Here is a 22,416-nt window from a genome sequence, read left to right on the forward strand (position 1 = left end):
AACAAAGAACCCAGAGTGAATCAAATGAAAATAGCAAGTCATTTTTGCACAGCATTTGTCCACCCTCACTCATGTGTTTTCAGGGTCAATGGTAGCGCTGCTACACCAGACGGATTGGAGTGTGCTTGTTCTGCATTGTCAGCTGCCTGGCTGTAGTTGTTACTAGAATACAAAACAGCACATCCCTGAGAAGTAAAATGATATAATTTGCTAAAAAAATAACCATTTATTGATGTTTTTTTCTTAAAAACCTTGAAGATTTTAATTTAGTTCAGTTGTCTTCCAAAAGCTCATATCAAATAAATAACAGTGCCTTTCTTCACTTCATCTAAAAAGTCAAGGGACATGCTGGTTCATTTGTAGGAGTTTCCCTTTCAGATGCAAAATGTATGTGAGTAGAGTATTAAAATGAATCACACAACGCAATTTACTAATGTTTGCGCACATCAAATTACTGGTATTTGTGCCATTAATTAACACCCCAAAAAAGCATGTTTAAGGAATTCCTTTTAAGGAATTAGGCTTTGTTTAGTTAATCTGGCTCTAAATGTACTGTACACAATGATGTGCTTAACTGTCTCATCACAGTCTTTCTTTTCCCTCCACTTTCCACAGTTGACTCTGGCGCAACCCTGTCGCGCCCACAGCGCCCCCTCTCGGCCCGGACGGCCCACCATGCCCCGGCCATGAAGGGGTACCAGGTGAGTCGCAGTTTGTCGCAACACTCCTCTGGGCCATGCTATTGCATGCCCGAGGACTGCGACACTGCGCGGGACTACATGCACCACCCCGACCACTACCAGGGGCACAATGACCACCCCTACTACCCGCCTGGTGGGCCCCCTGAACCATCGGCCATGGTCCCATCTGGTGGAGGCACCTTCCCTCGTTCACACCCCAGTCAGCCGCAGCCCTACGATTCCACATGTGAAGAGTGTTTATCCTCGGCAGGGCACGGCCATGGTCATGGGGGAAAGATGCACCGTATCCCACCAAACCTTTTGGATCAGTTCGAGAAACAGTTGCCCTTCCACCCAGACGGCTTCCACACCCTGCAGTACCAACGCACAGCCAGCGGGGAACAACGAAGCGAGAGTCCGAGTCGCATACGGCATCTGGTGAACTCGGTCCAGCGTCTCTTTGCTAAGTCACATTCACTGGAAACACCCTCTAAAAGAGAATTTAACGGCACCCGTGGGGGAGAGTACCGGGATAGGGATAGGGGGCACCGCAGCGGTGGGGAGGAAAGTGGCGGACATCATTATTCGGGAACACACCAGTCTCGCTCAGCCCGTCGGAACAAGAGCCGAGAACGAAGCAAGAGTGGAGACTCTCGCCACGAGTCTCGAAGCACCCGACACCGCAGCAAAACAGCTGGATGGTGGAGCTCCGATGACAACCTTGACAGCGACAGCAGCTTTTTGGTGGGTGCGGGTAGAGGGGGACGTGGGTATCCCACTGGACACGAGACCCTGGATGCTGCCATCCAGGAACTTACCTTGAGAAAATCTAAGGGACCACCTCCAGGAGAATGCCTGGCTTGCACCAACATAGCCATAGCAGGGGACAGCGGACACTCTCTGAAGAGGAGCACATGGTCGGCTATGACAGTCAGTCAGGCTAGAGAGGTCTATCCATCTTCCCGTGGAGGAGGAGGTGGAGGTGGATATGAGAAGGCATTGGTTCCCCTAGATCCCAAAATGAAGGAACGATCACTCCATTATCTGCAGGCAAGTTCTGCTTATGTGTATGTTCTATCTATCTATCTATCTATCTATCTATCTATCTATCTATCTATCTATCTATCTATCTATCTATCTATCTATCTATCTATCTATCTATCTATCTATCTATCTATCTATCTACCTACCTACCTACCTACCTACCTACCTACCTACCTAGCTAGCTATCCATCCATCCATCCATCAAATCATCTGGCCAAAAATGCATTGTCAATTCAATTCTGACACACAACCCCAGTATGTAAGTGAGACAAACTTTTAACAGCATGTGAGCCCATTTCCAAGTCAGTGCAGTGACCCCAAATTGGCTCCCACTGAGATTTCAATATTTATGTGGAGTCTTTCTTCACAAATACAATCAGTCTGCTGTCCTTATTGACTTGCAGATTCATTTCATTGTCAAAAGAATTAATCTGTCTGCAGAGATGGGGATCTGTGCTAAATGACAATTTCTGAGTGAAAGAAAGAAAAATAACTTGATGATTATGTTTGTTATCAGTTGCTAGCTGTGAAGAATGGAGGCTGATGCTATTTCAAGCCTCTGTCAGCTCGATGTGAAAGGGTGAAAAACAGCATCGGAGGATACAGGAAAACAACACATTAACCCTTGGCCTTCACAAACACACTGTGAACACTCACAAACGCTGCTATTGATATCAGCAGCAAGCTGTGTGCTTCATTTCTCCTACTCATCTGCTCAATTACACACACAACACTGACATGCTGCTTTGTAATATCAAGTATGCTAGAATACAGGATACGTCTTAGCATCATAATTCAGCTTTATTGGTGTCATGTGCAGCTGCCTAAATAATAGTATTCTAACACCATAACTGACCTTGGTACTACCACAGTACTTTTTCAAAGAGGAGGTTTAGTTGTGCTGGAGAAATTATTTCCAACAATGACACACACTGACAACTGAAAGCCCTGTCCTGAACTGTACTGTATGTCCTGCTGCTTCCTTGATGAATGAGCAGCACATAGTGTAATTGGACTCAATTACTGTTTTCCTTTCTGTCTTTCTCTTTCTTCTCCCACATACACTGTTAGGGTGGCAGACTCACCCACTGTGAACACATCTATATACGCTACCACAAATGCTTATTTGTGGACACACACAAACGGGGAAGGAAACTGTGTCTGACAAGACAACAGGTTAGATGAGGATAATTGTTCTCCTATGTTCTCCTATGGTTATGTTTCTAAGGTAACAGGATGGAGCTCTAGGAGGTTATGCTCCTTTCCAGGTACAACAGTAAGCCAAACTTGAGCACTACTTATAAAATAAAGCCTATGTATTCACAGAATCCCTGTGTGAATCCTGTTGTTACCGGGCAGACACCAGCGGGAGTTCTGGCTCACTTTGTACCCTGGGGGAGATGGTAAAAAAAATGGTAAAAGTAGCGGGCTTTTGTGTTCCACAGATATTTTTTAGTCTAAAGCAAACATGTTATGTAAGGTATGAGTTGACTGCATGACACTTCTTACCTTTCAGTGGTAGCCAAAGAAAATATCAGGCTGTGTAGGGAAAGCGGTATGTCCGATAGCTTGTGGCCTTCCGGTTATCATTTTTGTTTCATTCATGCTGTCACATCATGCCTAGACTTCAAACACCTGCTGCTCAAAGAAAAGAAGACCACTTTCAGTAAAGTATAGACTGAATAGCAGCTGTGAGAAAGCACAATAAGCATCAGGTGCACCCCATCTCATGGCTGCTCTGTCCTCGAGCTCTTCAGTGGCAGAGAGAGTAAAGACAATGCTTTGTGACGGACATAACCAACTGTGCTGTCTCTTGCATTCCCTGCTAATATTGCCCAGGGCGACAGGAACATGCATAGAGGTCTTGCCCTGACACTAATTTAACTTCCTGTAATATTAGCACTTGCAAACTCCAATTACACAGAACATCAGCTTCACTGTGATAGAAACACATCTGGTCAGTCGCCATTATTGTTTAGCTAATTTGTCACAGTGAGGCAACCAGTCAACTTTCATACACACCCACTCAGTATGATATACACATTTATACTATCGTTAATGTTTACTGTATAGCAGTGTTAATTTCGTTGACAAATAATTTTCGTCATAATTTTCGTCAACGACATATTTTCTCAGACGAAAATGAGACGATAACGAAACAAAAACTCGTTTTGAATGACAAAAACTATGACAAAAATCTACTTACATTTTCTTCAATGAATAAAAACGAGACGAAAAGATATATGAACTGTATCATAGCCTATTGATCTATCCTGTGGGATAGATTGTAAACATAAGCTGGCATACCTCTGCTGCACGTCTCATAAAACATTAAAAATGTCAATATCTGGGATTAAAGGGATGGTTCGGAGTAGATTTGACTTCATTGCTATGCACTCAAAAAAACTACAAATGGCGACACGTCGACGTCACTTCCCTGGTTTGGGAAAAGCACGTAAAAGTCCACCTAATACGTTGACATGCACACAGACGTAGTAGGTGGACTTTTACATGCTTTTCCCAAACCAGGGAAGTGACGTCGACGTGTCGTCATTTGTAGTTTTTGAGACTAGTAGGGATTGGGTAAAAGTTGTTTTTAAAACACTTATGGTGGACTTACAAATTTTCTGATGCAGCATTTTGTGAGTACATACCCTATTTACGCTACTGTAGAAGTTTGGTAAGATTATGTGCACGTTTGGTGGTGAAATTTAAGAGATACATCACATGTACCATGTACGGCAGTAGCAAGCCATTCGAAAAACTCTGATATCTCCCACAATGTTTGACTAAGGTAAAAAAAACTTCGGATGGGGTATTTACATGGGCTTCGGATTGCATAGCAATGAAGTCAAATCTGATCTTTGATCGAATGTCCGGGAGACGCAAGTGTCGCGTTTATTTTCGGTCCGCCGGGAAAAAAGCGCAGACTGATTTACTCTTATGCAGACGACATTGTTGTTATACACATTTGCGACGTTCATGAACAAATTACTGACTTACTGCTTGTTCTCCCTCTTCTTCGTTATCTTTCAATGCTGGTTATTTCAATGACTGACTTGTTGCACGCCAGTCTGTTGTTGTGGGGGCATTTCCACGCACCGAAACGTGACGCTGAACGAAATGAACTTTGATTGGTTGTTTGACATGTCGGTCAAACGGCCTTATGGGCGGGCCTTGGCCAATGAAAGCTGCCATGAACTCCAGACCTTCAGCCTTCAGTCTGAAGGTCTGGCTACGCGAGACTACTCTTTCATGAACAGAGAAATACATTTAAAAATGGTGTTGAATTATCTGTGTTGATGAGTATTCACATAAACACAATCGGTTACATCTTAGGTTAACGTAAACAATTGGGAGATTACAATTGAGTCTGTGGCATTGATGTTAAACAAGCAACAAAAGAAAGACAGAAATCACTTACTACTCTTGACTGAGTCACTTTAGTAGCCCTAATAAAGATTCATCTAAATGTATTTATTCAAATAAATGTCTGCTAGAAAGAATGAAGAATGTGGTAAATAAGTTATAAAGAATGCATAATTAGCCTGCTCTTGTTTCTTTATGAGAAATAGTTTCATTTAATTTGAATAGAAAAGCATGTCACATATCACAGCAGTTAAATCTGTGTATATCATGATAAAACCTTAATATGAAACCTACATAATGTGTTAGGTAATTTTAGAGAAATGTTTAATAAATGAATTACACTGTAACTAAACCCATTAGATTTTAGCTGACTAAATCTACTGTAGATTTAGTCGACTAAAATCGTATGATATTTAGTCGACTAAAACTAGACTAAAACTAAAATCAATTCAAATGACTAAAATATGACTAAAACTAAATGGAATTTTAGTCAAAAGACTATAACTAAAACTGAATCAAAATTTGCTGTCAAATTGAACACTGCTGTGTAGCTACATAGATTACATTGTCATAGCCAGTGTTGGAGAGTAGCTAACTACAAGTAGCGACATGGCTAACTAAACATAATAAACCATGAAAGATTTAAAAAAAACACATCGTTTTATACATATTTTGGACTATATGGGGTGCCATTGTTTCTGTTATGTGAAATGGTTGCACTCACTGAGCTACTGGCGCTACCTGTTGCTGTTTTTATCGCAGAATGTAAATATGCCCACGTTTGTCATGATGCCGCAGTCACTAAAACAGTTTCTTAGTGTGGATTTCACTCGATATCCAGGGGCATTTTGACTCCTTGTGGGGAAAAAAATCAATGGTATGGCATTTGGTTTAATCCTGCGCTTACCCATGAAAACCCATGAAAGGTTTATTTATGCTTGTGGACAAATAAAACTTCTTAAAGACCCACATCTTCTCGCCACTTTATCCCTGATGCTTTTGAGGCTTTTAGTAGACCACAGCTACTAAAAGAGCTTGCAAACGGCAGAGAAAAGAAATGCTAGATGCCATTTTGGCAGGATGTAAACATGCAGATACTTGTCATGATGCCACAGCCGCTAAAAGAGTTTCTTAGTGTGGATTTCACTCGATATCCGGGGGCGTTGAGACTCATTGTGGGAAAAAATTGATGGTATGATGTTTGTTTTAAGCCTATGCTTACCCATAAAAACCAATGAAAGATTTACATTATATAAAAAATCCACACCGTTTTATACATATTTTGGACTATGGAGGGCGCCATTATTTCGATGACTTGAAATGGTTGCACTCTGTGAGCTACTGGCGTTTCCAGTTGCTATTTTTTTCCACAACTCGTAAAATAAAATACTGATACAATGCCACATTGTCTGTCTTTTAGTTGTAAGTTGCAAGGACAACAAGAGAAGTGATGTAAGTCTTCACCGCTTTCCTAGCGATAAGAAGAGGAGAGAAGATTGGGACAATGCTAGTGGACAAATAAAACTTCTTAAAGACCCACGTCTTTGTTCTCGCCACTTTATCCCTGATGCTTTTGAGGCTTTTAGTAGACCACAGCTACTGAAAGAGCTTACAAACGGCAGAGACAAGAAATGCTAGATGCCATCCTGACAGGATGTAAATATGCCCATGCTTGTCATGATGCTGCAGTCACTAAAACAGTTTCTTAGTGTGAATTTCACTCGATATCCGGGGGCATTGTGACTCCTTGTGGGGAAAAAATCAATGGTATGGCATTTGGTTTAATCCTGCGCTTATATGCATCACCACCTGTGAGTTGTGAATTCCAAGTTGCGTTAAAAATTGCAACAGTTAGTGCCAGTAGCCAACCGATGGCAACCATTTCACGTCATCGAAATAATGGTGCCCCACGTAGTCTAAAATATGTATAAAACTATGTGGATTTTTAAATTTTGTTTTTAATTTTCAGTTTTCTACTACATATCTTAGTAAGAGACTTTAGTGTTTTCAGTGCATATTTAGTGAGTGTATCTCCACTTACCACTTTTGATCAGATCACTGGAAATGCATCTTAATACCAGGTGTAAACAGAACCTTTTTGTTAATAGTTTGTAGTGTAGTTTACAACTTTTCACAAATGAGTAGCTTGACTGTAGTTTACTTTTAATCATGAGTAGTCTGTTGGTAGCTACAGTTTCAAAATAGATTCTGACATCCACATAAGCCCCAACCCTGCATATGTTGTCAAATTTATTTTATTAGGATAAACCCCTTGAGATGCAACATCTCGTTTTCAAGGGGGTCCTAAAATACATCACGACCATCACAAAAGAACAATAATAAAATAAACAAGAGTACAATTATACATATTGGACAAACAAATACATACAGAACCACAAACACACAAAAAAATAATAATAATATTAACAGAAATATACCGAACTTTACAACCATTAGATCAAATTGGCAGAAATACATTTGAGATTAAATATATTCACATTGTGTCAGCATCATACATTACAAGAGCAGTCAATCACAAAGTAAGAAGACAAGGTATGCTTAAACATCCCAAATGAAGTGATGGATCTAATATTGGAAGGTAACTTATTCCAATCTAAAGTGGCTTTGAACATAAAAGCTCTTTTGCCAACTGTCTTCTTGGCTCGGGGGACAGAAAAATAAAGCTGAACAGAGTGCCTCAAATGATAATTTGAAGTAATAGGAACAAAATACTGTTTTAAATAAAGCGGGTAATTGTAATGGATACATTTAAATATTAGTTGAAACCAGTGCATTTGTCTTCTTATATTTAAAGATGGCCAATTCAGGGCATAATACATTGTGCAATGATGGGTGAGAAAAGGGCATCCAAGGACAAATCTGCATAGTCTGTTATAAGCGGTTTTAAGACAGGAAAGTTATGATTTTAAAGAATTTTGGTAAACAACGTCACAATAGTCAAAAATCGGAAGTATAAGTTGTGAAGCGAGTTTCCTGCGCACACTATAAGTGCAGCAGTTACGAGATCGATATAAAACATTAATTCCATAATTGACTTTACGTAAGATATGACCAATATGAATTTTGAAAGAAAGCTCAGAATCTAGCCATACACCAAGATATTTAAATTTTTCAACTTGAGGCAGAGGAGTACGGTCAGAACAAGTTATTATACAGGAATTGGTTTCAGATTTGAGTTTTTGTCTAGTACCAAAAATCGTGAGATATGTTTTAGTTTTGTTGAGCAATAATTTGTTATAAGAAAGCCAATCCTGTAAAATTTTAAAATCACACTGAAGACACGCTTGAATTTGGGGAATATAGTCCTCATTAGTGCTCATTCTGTGTTCCATCATGAAGAGCAACTGCACTGTAAACCCGGATAAGTTCTACTAACTCAAAAAAAATTGAGGCAACTGATTGCCGCTATTTTTTTAAGTTTGCAAACTTAAATATCATCGGTAAGCATATAGCTACTTACTTTGAGTACCTGTAAATTATAAATAAACATTAATTTAAATCAAAATATATATTTAGTGTTTTGTTTATCTTTACTTTAGTGCAACTCAAAGTTTTGAGTACTGACAACTTTAATTATTTCACTTAGTTTAAGGAACTTTAAGTGCTATCAAATTAAATTATATAATTTACTTAACTTAAATTGTAGTAGTAATGTTACTTAAATATTTTGTGGCAACTGATTGCCTTGTTTTTTTTAAGTTTCCTGTACTCAAATATCTACGTTTTACAACTTAACATTACAAATTACAAATCTGAAATCATTAAACAAAGTACAAAAATTTATTATAAAACATGAGACATTAAAACAGTTCTTTGCAATAAAAAGGCACACCAGGTCAAATAAAATACATCGAAATATTACCTTAATAAATGCAAAACAGGATTAAGCATTCTTGTTTCTTGTGTTGGCCATCTCTTTTGGATATGTGAAAACCAATGCATAGATTAAGCCAAACATCAAAAGGAAAGCATCAGAGAGTCTCTGAAGGTTTGTTATGAAAACTTCATTCTCAACGATGATCGAAATCTTCTCTAGATTGTACTGAACAGCAATGTCTGGGAGTTCACAGATGACTGTCAAAAGGGCAACTAATCAATCAACATCTGGCTCTTCAGAATCATCTTCAATCTGGATGTAAAAAGTATTGAAACACAATTACCAAATGCTATATTACCAGTTAAAAAAAATGCTGAAATATAATCCTAAGAAATATGCAGAATAAGTGACTTACCGTGCATGTTTTAAAGAATTTTGAGGTGTCTTCTCTCAGATACACAGGAAGTGCACAGAGCACTGTTGTTCGCCTTTTGTGTACATCATGTTGATCCTTAAAGTTCACATTGAAAACAATGTTAAAAGTGGAACACACATTTTAGCCAGCACAAAACCAAACAATGCTAACTTGACATGGAATGAATGCCAAAAAGTTGATCAAGGCATAGATAAAACAAGTGATCACGGTAAGAGCCCTGACTCTTAAAGGGATACACCCAAAAACAAAAATTGTGTCATCATTTACTCACCTTTAAGTTGTTCCAAATCTGTATAAATGTCTTTGTTCTGATTAACACAGAGAAAGATATTTGGAAGAATGTTTATAACCAAACAATTATTGGACCCCATTGACTACAAACATTCTTCCAAATATCTTCCTCTGTGTTCATCCAAACAAAGTAAGTTATACAGATTTGGAACAACGAGCGAGTAATTTATGACATAATTTTCATTTCTCGGTGAACTATCCCTTTAAAAAGGACACAAAGACACATCAGAAGTTTTTTTTTTTATGTATTCTAAACTAACTGTTCTCAAACCTGTCCTGGAGGAACCCCTGCCCTGCAAATTTTGTATGTCTCCCTCATCTACACACATGATTGTTGTAGAGACTGCAAGAACTAAATTGGGTGCGTCTGATTAGGGAGATATACAAAATGTGTAGGGCAGGGGGTCCTCCAGGACAGGTTTGAGAACCACTGTTCTAAATGAAATACCAAAAAAATTCTGACAAAGGTTTACTCATCACTTAGTACATGATAAATCCAAGTCAAAGTTAGACTTATATATTTAGATATTTTCTACCTTTAAGTCATGAACCCGAAGAAATTCAGCAAGTGCATCAGCAGTTTTTCCAGTCTTCGCTGCTCTCTGTCGATATAAACTCATCAGGCGAAAACTGTGGGGGTCTAGTTCTGCGTAAAATGTGTTTGTCAGATTCTGGTTGGTAATGCGATGAAATTCAGCGCATACCTGAAACAGAACACAAGAAAAGCACGTCACAATCCGACTGAAAATATTAAATACCTTTTTTAAACACACAATTAAATTATACCTGTGATTCCAAATGTAGAGCTGGCCAGCGTCCTAGGATCTCTTTCACTGGTGATGGACTGGTAATGATCTCAATAATTCATTCCTCCGTAATGCAAATGTCATCTGCATCTTTCTTGACCAGAAAAAATAATTTAAATGAAACCTAAACTTTAGATGCAATAAATAAACATTCAGTAGCACTTTTTTTTTGTTACAAATTTTTATATTCTGTAATAGAATTATATTTGCAAGAATGTGTGTCTCGCCTTAGGAACTGCAATAGGAACAACGTGGACTCAATAGGCCTGTGAAGTTTAAACTACTTTTATGCATCAAAAGGTTGAAGAAATGATAACACAAAGAAAACGAATTTTCATTAAATGATCTGTAGCTGTCTCCACCTATACAAAAATACACACATTTTCAGAAAGGCCAGACTGTAAGACTGCATATGCACTGCATCATTTAATATCCTTTTTTTTTAACAATCTTTTAAAACAAAAGACAACCTTATTTGCCACTTTCTAAATTGTAAAAATTTTAACAGGCAGTGACAATCCTAAAACATATAGAGCTAATTCAAATGAAATAACATTTAACTTTAAATTTTGTGAAAAATCAGTGAGGCAATTTTCATTACCACTTTTTTAATGTTAGTCTAATAAGATTATATTTACAAGAACGTTCTTGTCTCACCTTAGGACCCGGATTTGCTGGAACAACATGGACTCGACAGGCCTATTAGGTTTAGATGACTTTTTTTCGCCGAATCGTCGAAGAAAACTACCCGTAACACAAAGAAAACAGATTGAACACGTATTTTCATCAAATAACCTACAGCTTACTTTACGTATAGAAAAATACACGACTTAGGTGGAAAAGCTAACGTGGCTGGTGTGGTGTGAGTGTAGCCGATACCAACTATAAATAGGCGGCAACATTATTTGAAACAGCTGAATACTTGCATATGTTTGTTGCCATCTAAATTAAAACATTACTCTATTTGAAATGCTGTCGAATCCAACTGCCCTGAGAGCGCGAACTTCTGTGCATCTTTTTGAAACACGTCTGAGTGCACGTTTAGCGATGACGTCCCTTTTTGGTAAAAACCGCCACTAGAGGGCGTATGTTTGACATTAAAATATTTGATTATGGTTGAGTCTATTTTTCAAGTTCCCTAAACTCTTAACTTTAGTGTAGTTGTAAAAACTCAAATAAAACATTACTGTTAATTTAAATCTCTGATAGATGTTGAATAAACTGAAAAATAATAGTTAGCTAAACTTTTTGGCACATTTTGAGTACCAGGTACTTTCCATTATAAGTTAGTTATACTGTTTGGGTTTACAGTGTGGTCCAGAGAAAATTGTGTGAGGTCTTACAGTGATAGCTAAAGGCAGAGCAGCTGACTCAGTTACCCTGAGCCTCTGGGGAGAAAAAACCCCAGCTGTGGGCTGCAGCCCGGTTGGGGGCTCATCGCGGGAGAGCAATTTTTTGATGTGATCTGATCTGAAAACATGGGGATGAACTAGATGAATCCTCTGTTACAAGTCAGTCGATCTGTGTCGCAATTAGCAGGGGACCAGGAGGAAGTGAAATGTGTCAATATAATGAGAACGAATACCAGGGGCTGTTGGGGGAAAATAAGAGGATGAGAACAATAACACAGGTTGCAAGAAAGGAAAGTCTGTTTTTGTGGCGGGGGATGGGGAACATTGCATACACAATGACATTTTTTTTTTAGAAGTAATTTTCTGTTCCACAGAAGAAAGAAAGTGCGTCTCTTTAAATTAAATTCTGTCATAATTTACTCACCTGCACTTTACTCATTCCAAGCACATGCTGTACAGTATGCTGTTATTTTTTTCAGTGAACCATTTTTAGTGACCTGTTCATTTAAAATGGTCAGAAGGAGGCCAATTATGTGAAAGTTATGTAAGAAAAACGGTATGACATTCATGCAGTGACATTACGTGTACGTCTTTGCAGGAACTTTCGGCATTTTCTGCTGCATTAAAAGAACAAAATGGAAGTCTGAGTAAAAAACGAACAGAACGGTGGAGACGCTCAAACCGAGGATTAGAAAAACCGATGATCTGCTTCTCCAGAAGAGGCCAGTTGAGCTCCTGATTCGAAATTCTGTTTGTGTATGGGTGCGTTTTTGTGAACCTAAGTGCACGTGTGTATTAGAAGAAAGATAGGAGTAGGTGGAGCCAAGAGAAACAGAGATGAATAGAGAGATCAAGTCACATCATCTTTTGAAAGAGATGACCTTTAAATACCCCACTGAGTGGTCAATTGATAGATAAGGCATTCCTTATCTTGTGTGTGTGTGTGAGCACAAGTGCATCTCCCCATGGTCATTTGATGGTGAGATTATCATCTGATGTCAGTGAAAGGAAAGGGTGAGAAAAGAAGTATGAAGCCCTCTGTTGAGGCACTATCTTCCATTGTTTCATATATATATGTATATATATATATATATATATATATATATATATATATATATATATATATTTGTCTGTATTTTTGTGTATGTGATCTTTGCCTCTTTGGACAAAATGTCCCTTGATAACTCTATACCTACAGTCTTAAAAGGATAGTTCACCCAAAAATGAAAATTCTGTGATCATTTACTCACCCTTAAAGGAGTAGTTCACTTCCAGAACAAAAATTTACAGATAATGTACTCACCCCATTGTCATCCAATATGTTCATGCCTTTCTTTCTTCAGTTGTAAAGAAATTATGTTTTTTTTTTTGAGGAAAACATTTCAGGAATTATTTCCATATAGTGGACTTCAATGGTCCCCACGAGTTTGGACATCCAAAATCCAGTTTAAATGCAGCTTCAAATGGCTCTAAACAATCCCAGTCAAGGAAAAAGGGTCTTATCTAGTGAAACGATCAGTTATTTTCTAAAAAAAAAAAAATTACAATTGATATACTTTTTAACCTCAAATGCTCGTCTTGACTAGCTCTGCGTTGAAGTTGGAGAAGGAAATGAGATAGGACTTTTTTGATCTCCCCTAACTTTCATGAACTGGAATACACAGAGTTTACGCAGAGCTAGACAAGACGAGTATTTGAGGTTAAAAAGTATACAAATTTTTTTTTTTTTTTTTTTTTAGAAAATAACCAACTGTTTTGCTAGATAAGACCTCCTTCCTCGGCTGGGATCATTTAGAGCCTTTTGACGCTGAATTTAAACTGCATTTTTGGAGGTTCTCCAACTGGCAACATAGAAGTCTACTATATGGAAGGAAATCCTGAAATGTTTTTCTCAAAAAAGCATAATTTCTTTACGAATGAAGGAAGAAAGAAAGAAAGAAAGAAAGAAAGAAAGAAAGAAAGAAAGAAAGAAAGAAAGAAAGAAAGAAAGACAATTTTAGTTTTGGAAGTGAACTTCTCCTTTAAGTTCTTCCAAACCTGTATGAAATACATCAATACACAGGTAATTGGCAACAAGTGACTTTCTTATATTGAGTGAGTCATTGTAGCATTTACTTGTCTCATTAATTCAAAGCATTGATTTTTTCTGATACAAAATAAGTGATTGCCTTAATGAGTGAGTCATTGAATAATTCACTCATCCGTTTTGTTCAAAAACACTGACTCATTCAGGTATGAAACAAATGATCTTAATGAGTAACTCACTGAATCATTCATGTTCCAAACCTGTTTGATTTTCTTGCACAAAAGATAATATTTTGAATAATGTTGGTAACCAAACAGCTGACAATAGCCATTGGGGGGAAAAAAGAAAGAAAGAAAATCAGGTTTGAAAATATTTGAGAAAGTTGTTTCTCAGAAAGTCAGTTCTTTCATTTCTAAATGTATCAGTGTTTTTGAACAAATCGAAGTGAATGGTTCAGTGACCTACTCATTAAAGGATTAGTACTCTTCCGAAATAAAAATTAACAGATAATGTACTTACCCACTTGTCATGCAAGATATTAATGTCTGTCTTTCTTCAGTCATCAAATTATGCTTTTTTGAGGAAAACACTTCAGGAATTTTCATAATATAGCTGACTTCTAGTGAACTTTAGTTGAAATGCAGCTTCAAAGGGCTCTAAACGATCCCAGTCGAGGAAGAAGGATCTTATTGAGTGAAAAGTTATACTCTTCTGGTCATTTGGTCTAAAAATAAAATACAATTTCTATACTTTTAACCTCAAATGCTCGTCTTGTCTAGCTCTGTGATGCGCATGCGTACTCTGTGCATTTTTTTTTTTTTTAATTACCGATTGTTTCGCTAGATAAGACCCTTCTTCCTCAGCTGGAATCATTTAGAGCCATTTGAAGCTGCATTTAAACTGCATTTTGGAAGTTCAAACTTGCGGGTACTATATGGAGAAAATTCCTTAAATGTTTTCCTTAAAAAACATAATTTCTTTACGACTGAAGAAAGAAAGACAGTAAATCACCTGTAAATTTTTGTTTTGGAATTGAACTAATCCTTTAAGATAGTCACTGTCTCATACCTGAATGAGTTAGTGTTTTTAAACAAAACGGATGAGTGAATTATTCAATGACTTGCTCATTAAAGGGATGGTTCACTCAAAAATTAAAGTTCTGTCATTAATTACTCATGTCCTTCCAAATCTGTAAGACCTTTGTTCATCTTCAGAACACAAATTAAGATATTTTTGATTAAACGTATTCCCGTAGCTTTATCAAATTAAGGTTTGAACCACTGAAGTCACGTGGACTATTTTAATGATGTCCTTACTACCTTTCTGAGCCTTAAATGTGGTAGTTGCATTGCTGTTTGTGCAGGGTCAAAAAAACTTTCAGATTTCATCAAAAATATCTTAATTTGTGTTTAGAAGATGAACAAAGATCTCATGGGTTTGGAGCAATGTGAGGGTAAGGAATCAATGACAGAATTTTCATTTTTTGGTGAACTATCCCTTTTTTAGATGTTTTATTTAATTCAATATTCCTGTGCTCTCACAGTGAAAGCTGAATGATTACCAAAACATTTAACATAAAATATGTATTCAATTAAACAGTGAGGACATCAGCTAGTTTAAGAGAGAAAATCCTCTTGTTAAACATAGATAATACTGGACCTGCGCCCATTTCGCCTTGCCATAAATTGAAAGAGTTATTGCTTCTGTTATTAAATGTCTAGCCATGTTATAGTGGCTGTACAGCTTGTAAGACACCATTTTTTATTTTATGTGTTCAAAATATGTGACAGACAGCAAAAGCAAAGGCAAAAAAACAGCAATAATACGCAGCGATGCTATCAGAAAAGGACATGACTCTGGTGGGCAGAGTTCATGAAAATAAATAATCTTGCCTTTCCCCCTATAACCTGCTATCTCCCCACATCTGTGCTCTGTTCATGCCCCAGCCGAGGGGCAGCTCTTGAGTGTGATGACAGCTCTAAATGTACAGCTGGTGCCTTTCATCCCTGTCAGCCAATCAGATTTCATTTTACTCAGCTGCCCTCAGTTCAACCCTGCATTCCCTCTGGTCATGCTATGGCCAGAAAGCCACAACTCTAACAAGATTATTTTTGTGATTTTCTGATATACATAAACCTTTAGTTGCAGTATCATTGCATTTTCTCTCATATCAATGATATATAGCTATATGACAGTACATTTAAATCCTCAAATTTAGCACTAGGACTTACTGTCAGTCTTTCGAAATAGTGGAGTTTTTCAGTGACTTTTCCTACAAGTTACATCAATATGTGGCGACAAGTGACTTGCTCATATAGAGTGAGTCACAGAAACATTCACTTTTCTTATTCATTTAAAGCAGTGATTCATTCTGGTAATTACTCACCCTCATGTCATGCCAATCCTGTAAGACGTTTGTTCATCTTCGGAACACAAATTAAATATTTATTTTGTTGGTGAGCATTCCTTTAATGAGTGAGTCATTGAATAATTCACTCATCTGTTTTGTTCAAAAACATTAACTCATTCAATTCTGAAACTTGTGATCTTAATGGGTGAGTCACTGAATCATACACTCAACATATTTGTTTAACTTATTTAAAGAAAAAGACTGCTGATATTGTCTAAAATGTACGTTTTTCGATATTAACTTTTTGTGTAAATATAGAACAGCCTCATTCCTCATCAGTTTCATAAGTAAAGTCTAGGCTGATAGCAAGCTTTGTGTCTCTTGTAGGTTCCCTCGGATGACTGGTGCGGTGGTGACAGTGCTGGGGAGATCCCCTGCAGACGTATGCGCAGTGGCAGCTACATCAAGGCCATGGGGGACGACGACAGTGCTGACTCAGACACCAGCCCCAAAGCCTCACCCAAATCAGCTCTCATTGCCCAGAGAGAAGCCTTCCGCCGCTCCGTCAGCATGGACCAGCGCTCCTCCACTACATCCAAGTCAGATGTCACTTGGTTTTTTTAGTTTTAATTTTCAGACTCTTTGACCATTTTGTGTGGCTATTTTAAGATTTGTATTTGCTCTATTAAAAAATAGCTCACTGGACTACCATGTAAAACCTATAGTACATACAATTGAGGTCAAACGTTTATATACACCTTGCAGAATCTGCTAAATGTTCATTATATTACCAAAATAAGAGGAATCATACAAAATGCATGTTTTTATTTAGTACTGACCTGAATAAGATATTTCACATAAAAGACATTTACAAATAGTCCACAAGAGAAAATAATAACTGAATTTAAAAAAAAAGACCGTTCATGATTCATGAGTCCCTTGTTTGTCCTGAACAATTAAACTGTCTGCTGTTCTTCAGAAAAATCCTTCAGGTTCCACAAATTCTTTGGTTCTTCAGCATTTTGTATATTTGAACCCTTTCCAACAATAACTGTATGATTTTGATATCCATCTTTCCACACTGAGGACAACTGAGGGACTCATATGCAACTACTACAGAAGGTTCAAATGCTCACTGATGCTCCAGAAAAAAAAAATCATTAAGAGCCAGGGGTGTAAACTTTTGAACAGAATAAAAAACATTTTTCTTATTTTGCCTTAATATCATATTTTTTTTCATTTAGTACTTCCCTTCAGAAGCTACAGAAGATACTTACATGTTTCCCAGAATACAAAATAAGTTAAATTTACCCTGATCTTCAATTTCAAAAACTTTTCACCCCCCGGTTCTTAATGGATTGTGTTTCCTTCTGAAGCATTAGTGAGTCCCTCAGTTGTCCTCAGTGTGAAAAGATGGATCTCAAAATCATACATTAATTATTGGAAAGAGTTCAAATACACAAAAATGCTGAAAGACGTAAGAATTTGTGGGATCTGAAGGTCTTTTCAGAAGACCAACTGTTTTGGACAAACAAGGGACTCATGAACAACTATCACTAAACAAAAAGAAAAACAAAACAAAAAACACAGCAGTGGATCATTCAGGTAACAACACAGTATTAAGAAGCGTATATAAACTTTTGAACAGGGTCCTTTATAAATTCAACTATTATTTTCAGTTGTAGACTATTTGTAAACATCTTTTATGTGAAATATCTTATTCAAGTCAGTACTAAATAAAAAATAACATGCATTTTGTATGATCCCTCTTATTTTGGAAAAATAATTAACATTTTGCAGATTCTGCAAGGTTCAGCAACTGTAAATATGCTAAAAAATGATGGATGTATCGAGGTATTTCCATTTGGTACATAATTGTACAGTGGTACTGCGACAGTACACAAGGATAGAGTGGTGTTATGTGTTTTGCTTTAAGGAGCTTAGAAATGCAAACTGGGACTTTAATGGTATACTCTTCTTCTCAGGTACTCATGTAAACAGTGTACAGATGTCTACCCGAACAGTCGAACCACACCTAAAGGCCATCCTCGCTCCCGTAGCGCCACACGCTCTCTGACCAGCGCTCAGGTAAAACCATCCAGTGTTCACATTACATGTAGTTAGTTTTCCTAGTTATTTTAATTATTTGGGGTTTTTTCAATAATCATGAAAAACTGAAGTTTTCCAGGGCAAAAATAGGTGATTGCTAGGGTCTCCTGCTGGTTTGTTTAGTGATCTTGGTTGGAGTTCTGGTGAACACTAAGATGTCTTGCTAGTTGTTAGGACACAACTAGATAGTTAAAAGAAAGTTCTGGGTAGTTGCTAGAGCATAACTAAGTGGTTCCTTGGGTGTCATGCTAGTTGCTAAGGAGTTCGGGGTGGTTTCTAATGCATAATTGAGGTAATTTGGATGTTCTGGTGATTGCTAGGGTTTGGCATAACTAGGTGGTGGCTTGGGAGTTCTAATGATCACTAACGATGCTTGCTAGTTGCTAGGACATAACCAGATTTTTATTAGAGTTCTGGGTAGTCGCTAGAGTATAACTGAGTGGTAGCATGGGTGTCCTGCTAGTTGCTAGGGAGTTTGTGTTAGTTTCTAGTATATAACTTGGTGTTTTGGCTGTTCTGGTGATTGCTAGGGTGTCCTATTAGTTCCTATGGCATAACTACCTGTTTTTGATTTCAAAGACAAGGTAAATGTAACTTATTATGTCTTCTGCGAAACATGTAACTAACATCTGTAGCCACTGAAGGGCAGTACTAAGTGAAAAATATGATATTTAGGCAAAATAAAATAAAATCTCCATTCTGTTCAAAAGTTTTCACCTACCACCTCACCTCTAACTGCATGGTTTTTCCTTCTGGAGCATTTGAACCTTCTGTAATAGTTGCATATGAGTTCCTCAGTTGTCCTCAGTGTGAAAAGATGCATCTCAAAATCATACAGTCATTGTTGGAAAGGGTTCAAATACATAAAAATGCTGGCAAACCAAGGATTTGTGGGACCTGAAGTATTTTTCTGAAGAACAGCAAGCAGTTTAACTGTTCAGGACAAACAAGGGACTCATGAACAACTATCACCAAACAAAAAATAGCTGTGGATCATTCAGGTAAGACCACAGTAATAAGAATCAAGGGGATGTAAACTTTTGAACAGGGTCATTTTTATAAGTGCAACTTGTGGACTATATGTAAACATCTGTATGTGAAATATCTTATTCAGGTGATTACTAAATAATAACATGCTTTTTGTATGATTGCTCTTATTTTGGTCAAAATTAACGTTTGGCACCTTACAACTGTAACTAGCTGTTGGCTTGGGTGTTCTGGTGGTTGCTAACTAGGAAATTTCTATGTAGTTTTGGCTTGTTGCTAGGACATAACTAGGCAGGGGCTTAGGTGTGATAATTGCTAGGGCGTCCAGCTAGTTATAAAAACTAGAGGGTTTGGGCTAATGGGCATAACTAGACAGTGGCTTAGGTGTTATAGTAATTGCTTTGGAGTTCTTGGTAGTTGGTAACACATGACTAGGTGGTTTTTAGAGTATTCTAGGTAAATGCTTATTGGCCCAAAGTCAATTGGACTGTGCACACCCCCTCATATTCTGGTCATTAGATATCTCACTAGGTATAACTCTGATTAGAAATAATGTGTGGTCCTAAACAATATCATTAAATAACTGAACAGCTGCATGAACAGTCTTGGTTATTTGCTGAAACATCTGGATCTTAGCCTTCTTTAAAACCTGATCTTCGTGTGTTTCAGCTGAGTGACACTCTGAACCTGTTTGGAGAAATAGAATCACAGGCAGTCGAGGCACTGGACCTACCCGGATGCTTCCGCACCCGCAGTCACAGCTACGTACGGGCTATCCAAGCCGGCTGTTCCCAGGATGATGACTGTCTGTCTGTCTTCTCCATGTCGGGCCCACAGGGAAGCGTGAAGGGCGAAGCAGGTGAGTCATCGGCATGTGTTTATGTATGTGTGGGTATACCTAGTCTCCATGCTGTCACAGGGATTAGATTAGTGACTTAATGAGTTTTTGGATCAGTCTCATAGGAATTGCTGGAGAAACACGCTTCAGCCAAGGGATTTAGATCAAAACTGTTTTCCCTCTATCTCTCCGCTCTCAGTATATCAAGACTGTAAACAAATGTTACATCGTAAACACTTTAAAATGCTCAAATTCGCATGAGACCGTCTGTCTCCTTGACTATCCCTTGGGTTGTAGTCAAGATTATAGTCGTAGTGTCAGTGTCTAATCTTGTCAGTGAATTACTGAAATGAATGAATGAATATGACAAAATCCAAAAGACAGGGCAAAAGCCAAACAACAGAAAGTCTCTGTAAAAATGAACACTGCATGGTCATTATGGCAATCACAATTTATTCCCTCTCTCACTGACATTGACGACTTTGTCTTTTTTTCCCCCATTGTCCTTTATTCTCTCGTTTAAAGTAGAGAATCTCACAGGAGATTTATTAAAGCCCTTGTGAAGTGTCAAAAGCATCCATCTGCAGTTTCCCAAGGCAACACTCATGACACACACCGGAGTGTGAGTGTTTTTAAGAGAGAGGGATGAGGAGAGGACAAGAGAGATGGAAGGAGGGCTTAGGCATGCTTTTTTAAAACTCCTTTAATCTCTGAGTGTGTCCCTCTGAATTTCATGTCTCCACTCTCAAGAGCGAGTGAATATGTGTGCGTATGTGAGCGGATGTTACTTAAGCCATGAGGATGTGTCTAAAGCTTCTGAATGATAGTACTCGAGAGGGGATTTTGAGCTATAATGTATATATGTACATTTCTCTCTGTTTCTTTAATACTGTTACTAATGTGTTCAGAATTTTTAGATGGTTGTCACTAACACTATCATTTTGTCTTTTGCATTACGGCCAACCGATAAACAAAAAGTGGGAAGGATGATATTACAAGCAAGGCGTCCCTATAAAGGTGCTATATGCTTGTCTTGCTTGTATTTTTTTAATTGTACTGAAAACATAGTGTTTGTGTTGGTCTGTGTGGCCATCTTGTTTCTTACCTACAAAAATGTACCTAGTACTTCAAGCCTCCAGCAGGTTTTGTGCTGCAAGTCCTTGCATCCTCACCTTCCTCCGTTCTCCTTACTAATGATTTTCCTTCTTCAGCAGAGAGTTAACTCAAAGAAAGAGTATGTTTTATTCCTTCTGTGGCGACTCTTTTGAATGAACCGCCCTTCATCTTTCCAATGAATGATATATTTGAATAGCAGTCTTAATAAAACATTTCTGTCTTTGTCGGTCTAGTGTTCCCATACAGGAAAGGACCCCCTCCTCTTCCCCCTCGCATGTCCAAGCCAATGATCTCTGTGACCGCTCAGAGCAGCACTGAGTCCACTCAAGACGCTTACTTCCAGAGTACAGGACAGCCCGCTCTGGTCCGGCCCAGACAGCACAGCAACTCAGTGGACCTGACAGAGAGCAGCGGGGGCCGTAGCTCCAGAGGTGGACACTATCTTGGCGGGGGTACTGCGCGTGTCAGACAGAGCAGCAACTCCGCAGAGAGTCTGAATGGCAGGGCCCTTCAGAGTATTGCTTATCCTGGTGGACCTGGTCCAATGAAACCGAAACATAGCAGCTCAGCCGATAACCTGCTGGAGGGGCCCAGGGGATCTAGGGACCGAGCTGGAGGCAGTCTGGGAAAATCAGCCTCTCTGCCCCAGAACAGTATGTCCCTGGCTAAAGCTCTGACTGTAGGAGAGGAGTTCAAACAGGAAGGACGAGGGAGGAAGTGGAGACCCTCTATTGCAGTGCAGGTATGAGAGGGGATAATCCCGTGAGAGATTCAGACCGAATGATGTCTCTCTCTTGTGCAGCATTTTGTTAAATGTCTTTCTTTGTGTTTTCCAGGTGGACAGCTCAGAGACGTTGTCTGACTCAGACCCAGAAGGCAAAGCACTGAGAGAGGTGCACTCCATAGGGGTTCAGGTGGAGGATGACAAGAGGTAAATCTAGCTTGATTCATTTTTCATCTATATGTCTTGTTACATTTTTGAAATGGTGTAAAATGGCACAGTTTTCTATCCTGTGTTGATATATTTTCTATTAAAACAGGAAGTTGGGAAATATTGAAGGCTTCTCATTTAATTAGACTTTCACTTACATAATAGCCATGAATGATGAGTTGCTGCTTGCTATTGCTAGTTGGTAGCTGGGTTAGGTATTAGTGGGAGGGACATTCTCATACT

The 22,416-nt window shown here is 38.3% G+C and overlaps 1 protein-coding gene across 1 annotated transcript in view; it reads left to right on the top strand.

The window, feature by feature from the left end:
* The first annotated feature begins 621 nt into the window (after positions 1-621).
* The window catches only part of dlgap3 (discs, large (Drosophila) homolog-associated protein 3), a 33,071-nt gene continuing 11,276 nt past the window's right edge, over positions 622-22,416 (top strand). Inside the window, exons 1-6 of the mRNA XM_073822087.1 lie at positions 622-1,730; positions 16,580-16,791; positions 18,178-18,280; positions 19,958-20,147; positions 21,476-21,984; positions 22,079-22,173. Of these exons, the coding sequence (XP_073678188.1) occupies positions 687-1,730; positions 16,580-16,791; positions 18,178-18,280; positions 19,958-20,147; positions 21,476-21,984; positions 22,079-22,173 (2,153 nt within the window). The 5' untranslated portion in view covers positions 622-686. The remainder of the gene's footprint in view (positions 1,731-16,579; positions 16,792-18,177; positions 18,281-19,957; positions 20,148-21,475; positions 21,985-22,078; positions 22,174-22,416) is intronic.

The sequence above is a fragment of the Garra rufa genome, chromosome 17, assembly GCF_049309525.1.
Source record: "Garra rufa chromosome 17, GarRuf1.0, whole genome shotgun sequence".
Lineage (NCBI taxonomy): Eukaryota > Metazoa > Chordata > Actinopteri > Cypriniformes > Cyprinidae > Garra > Garra rufa.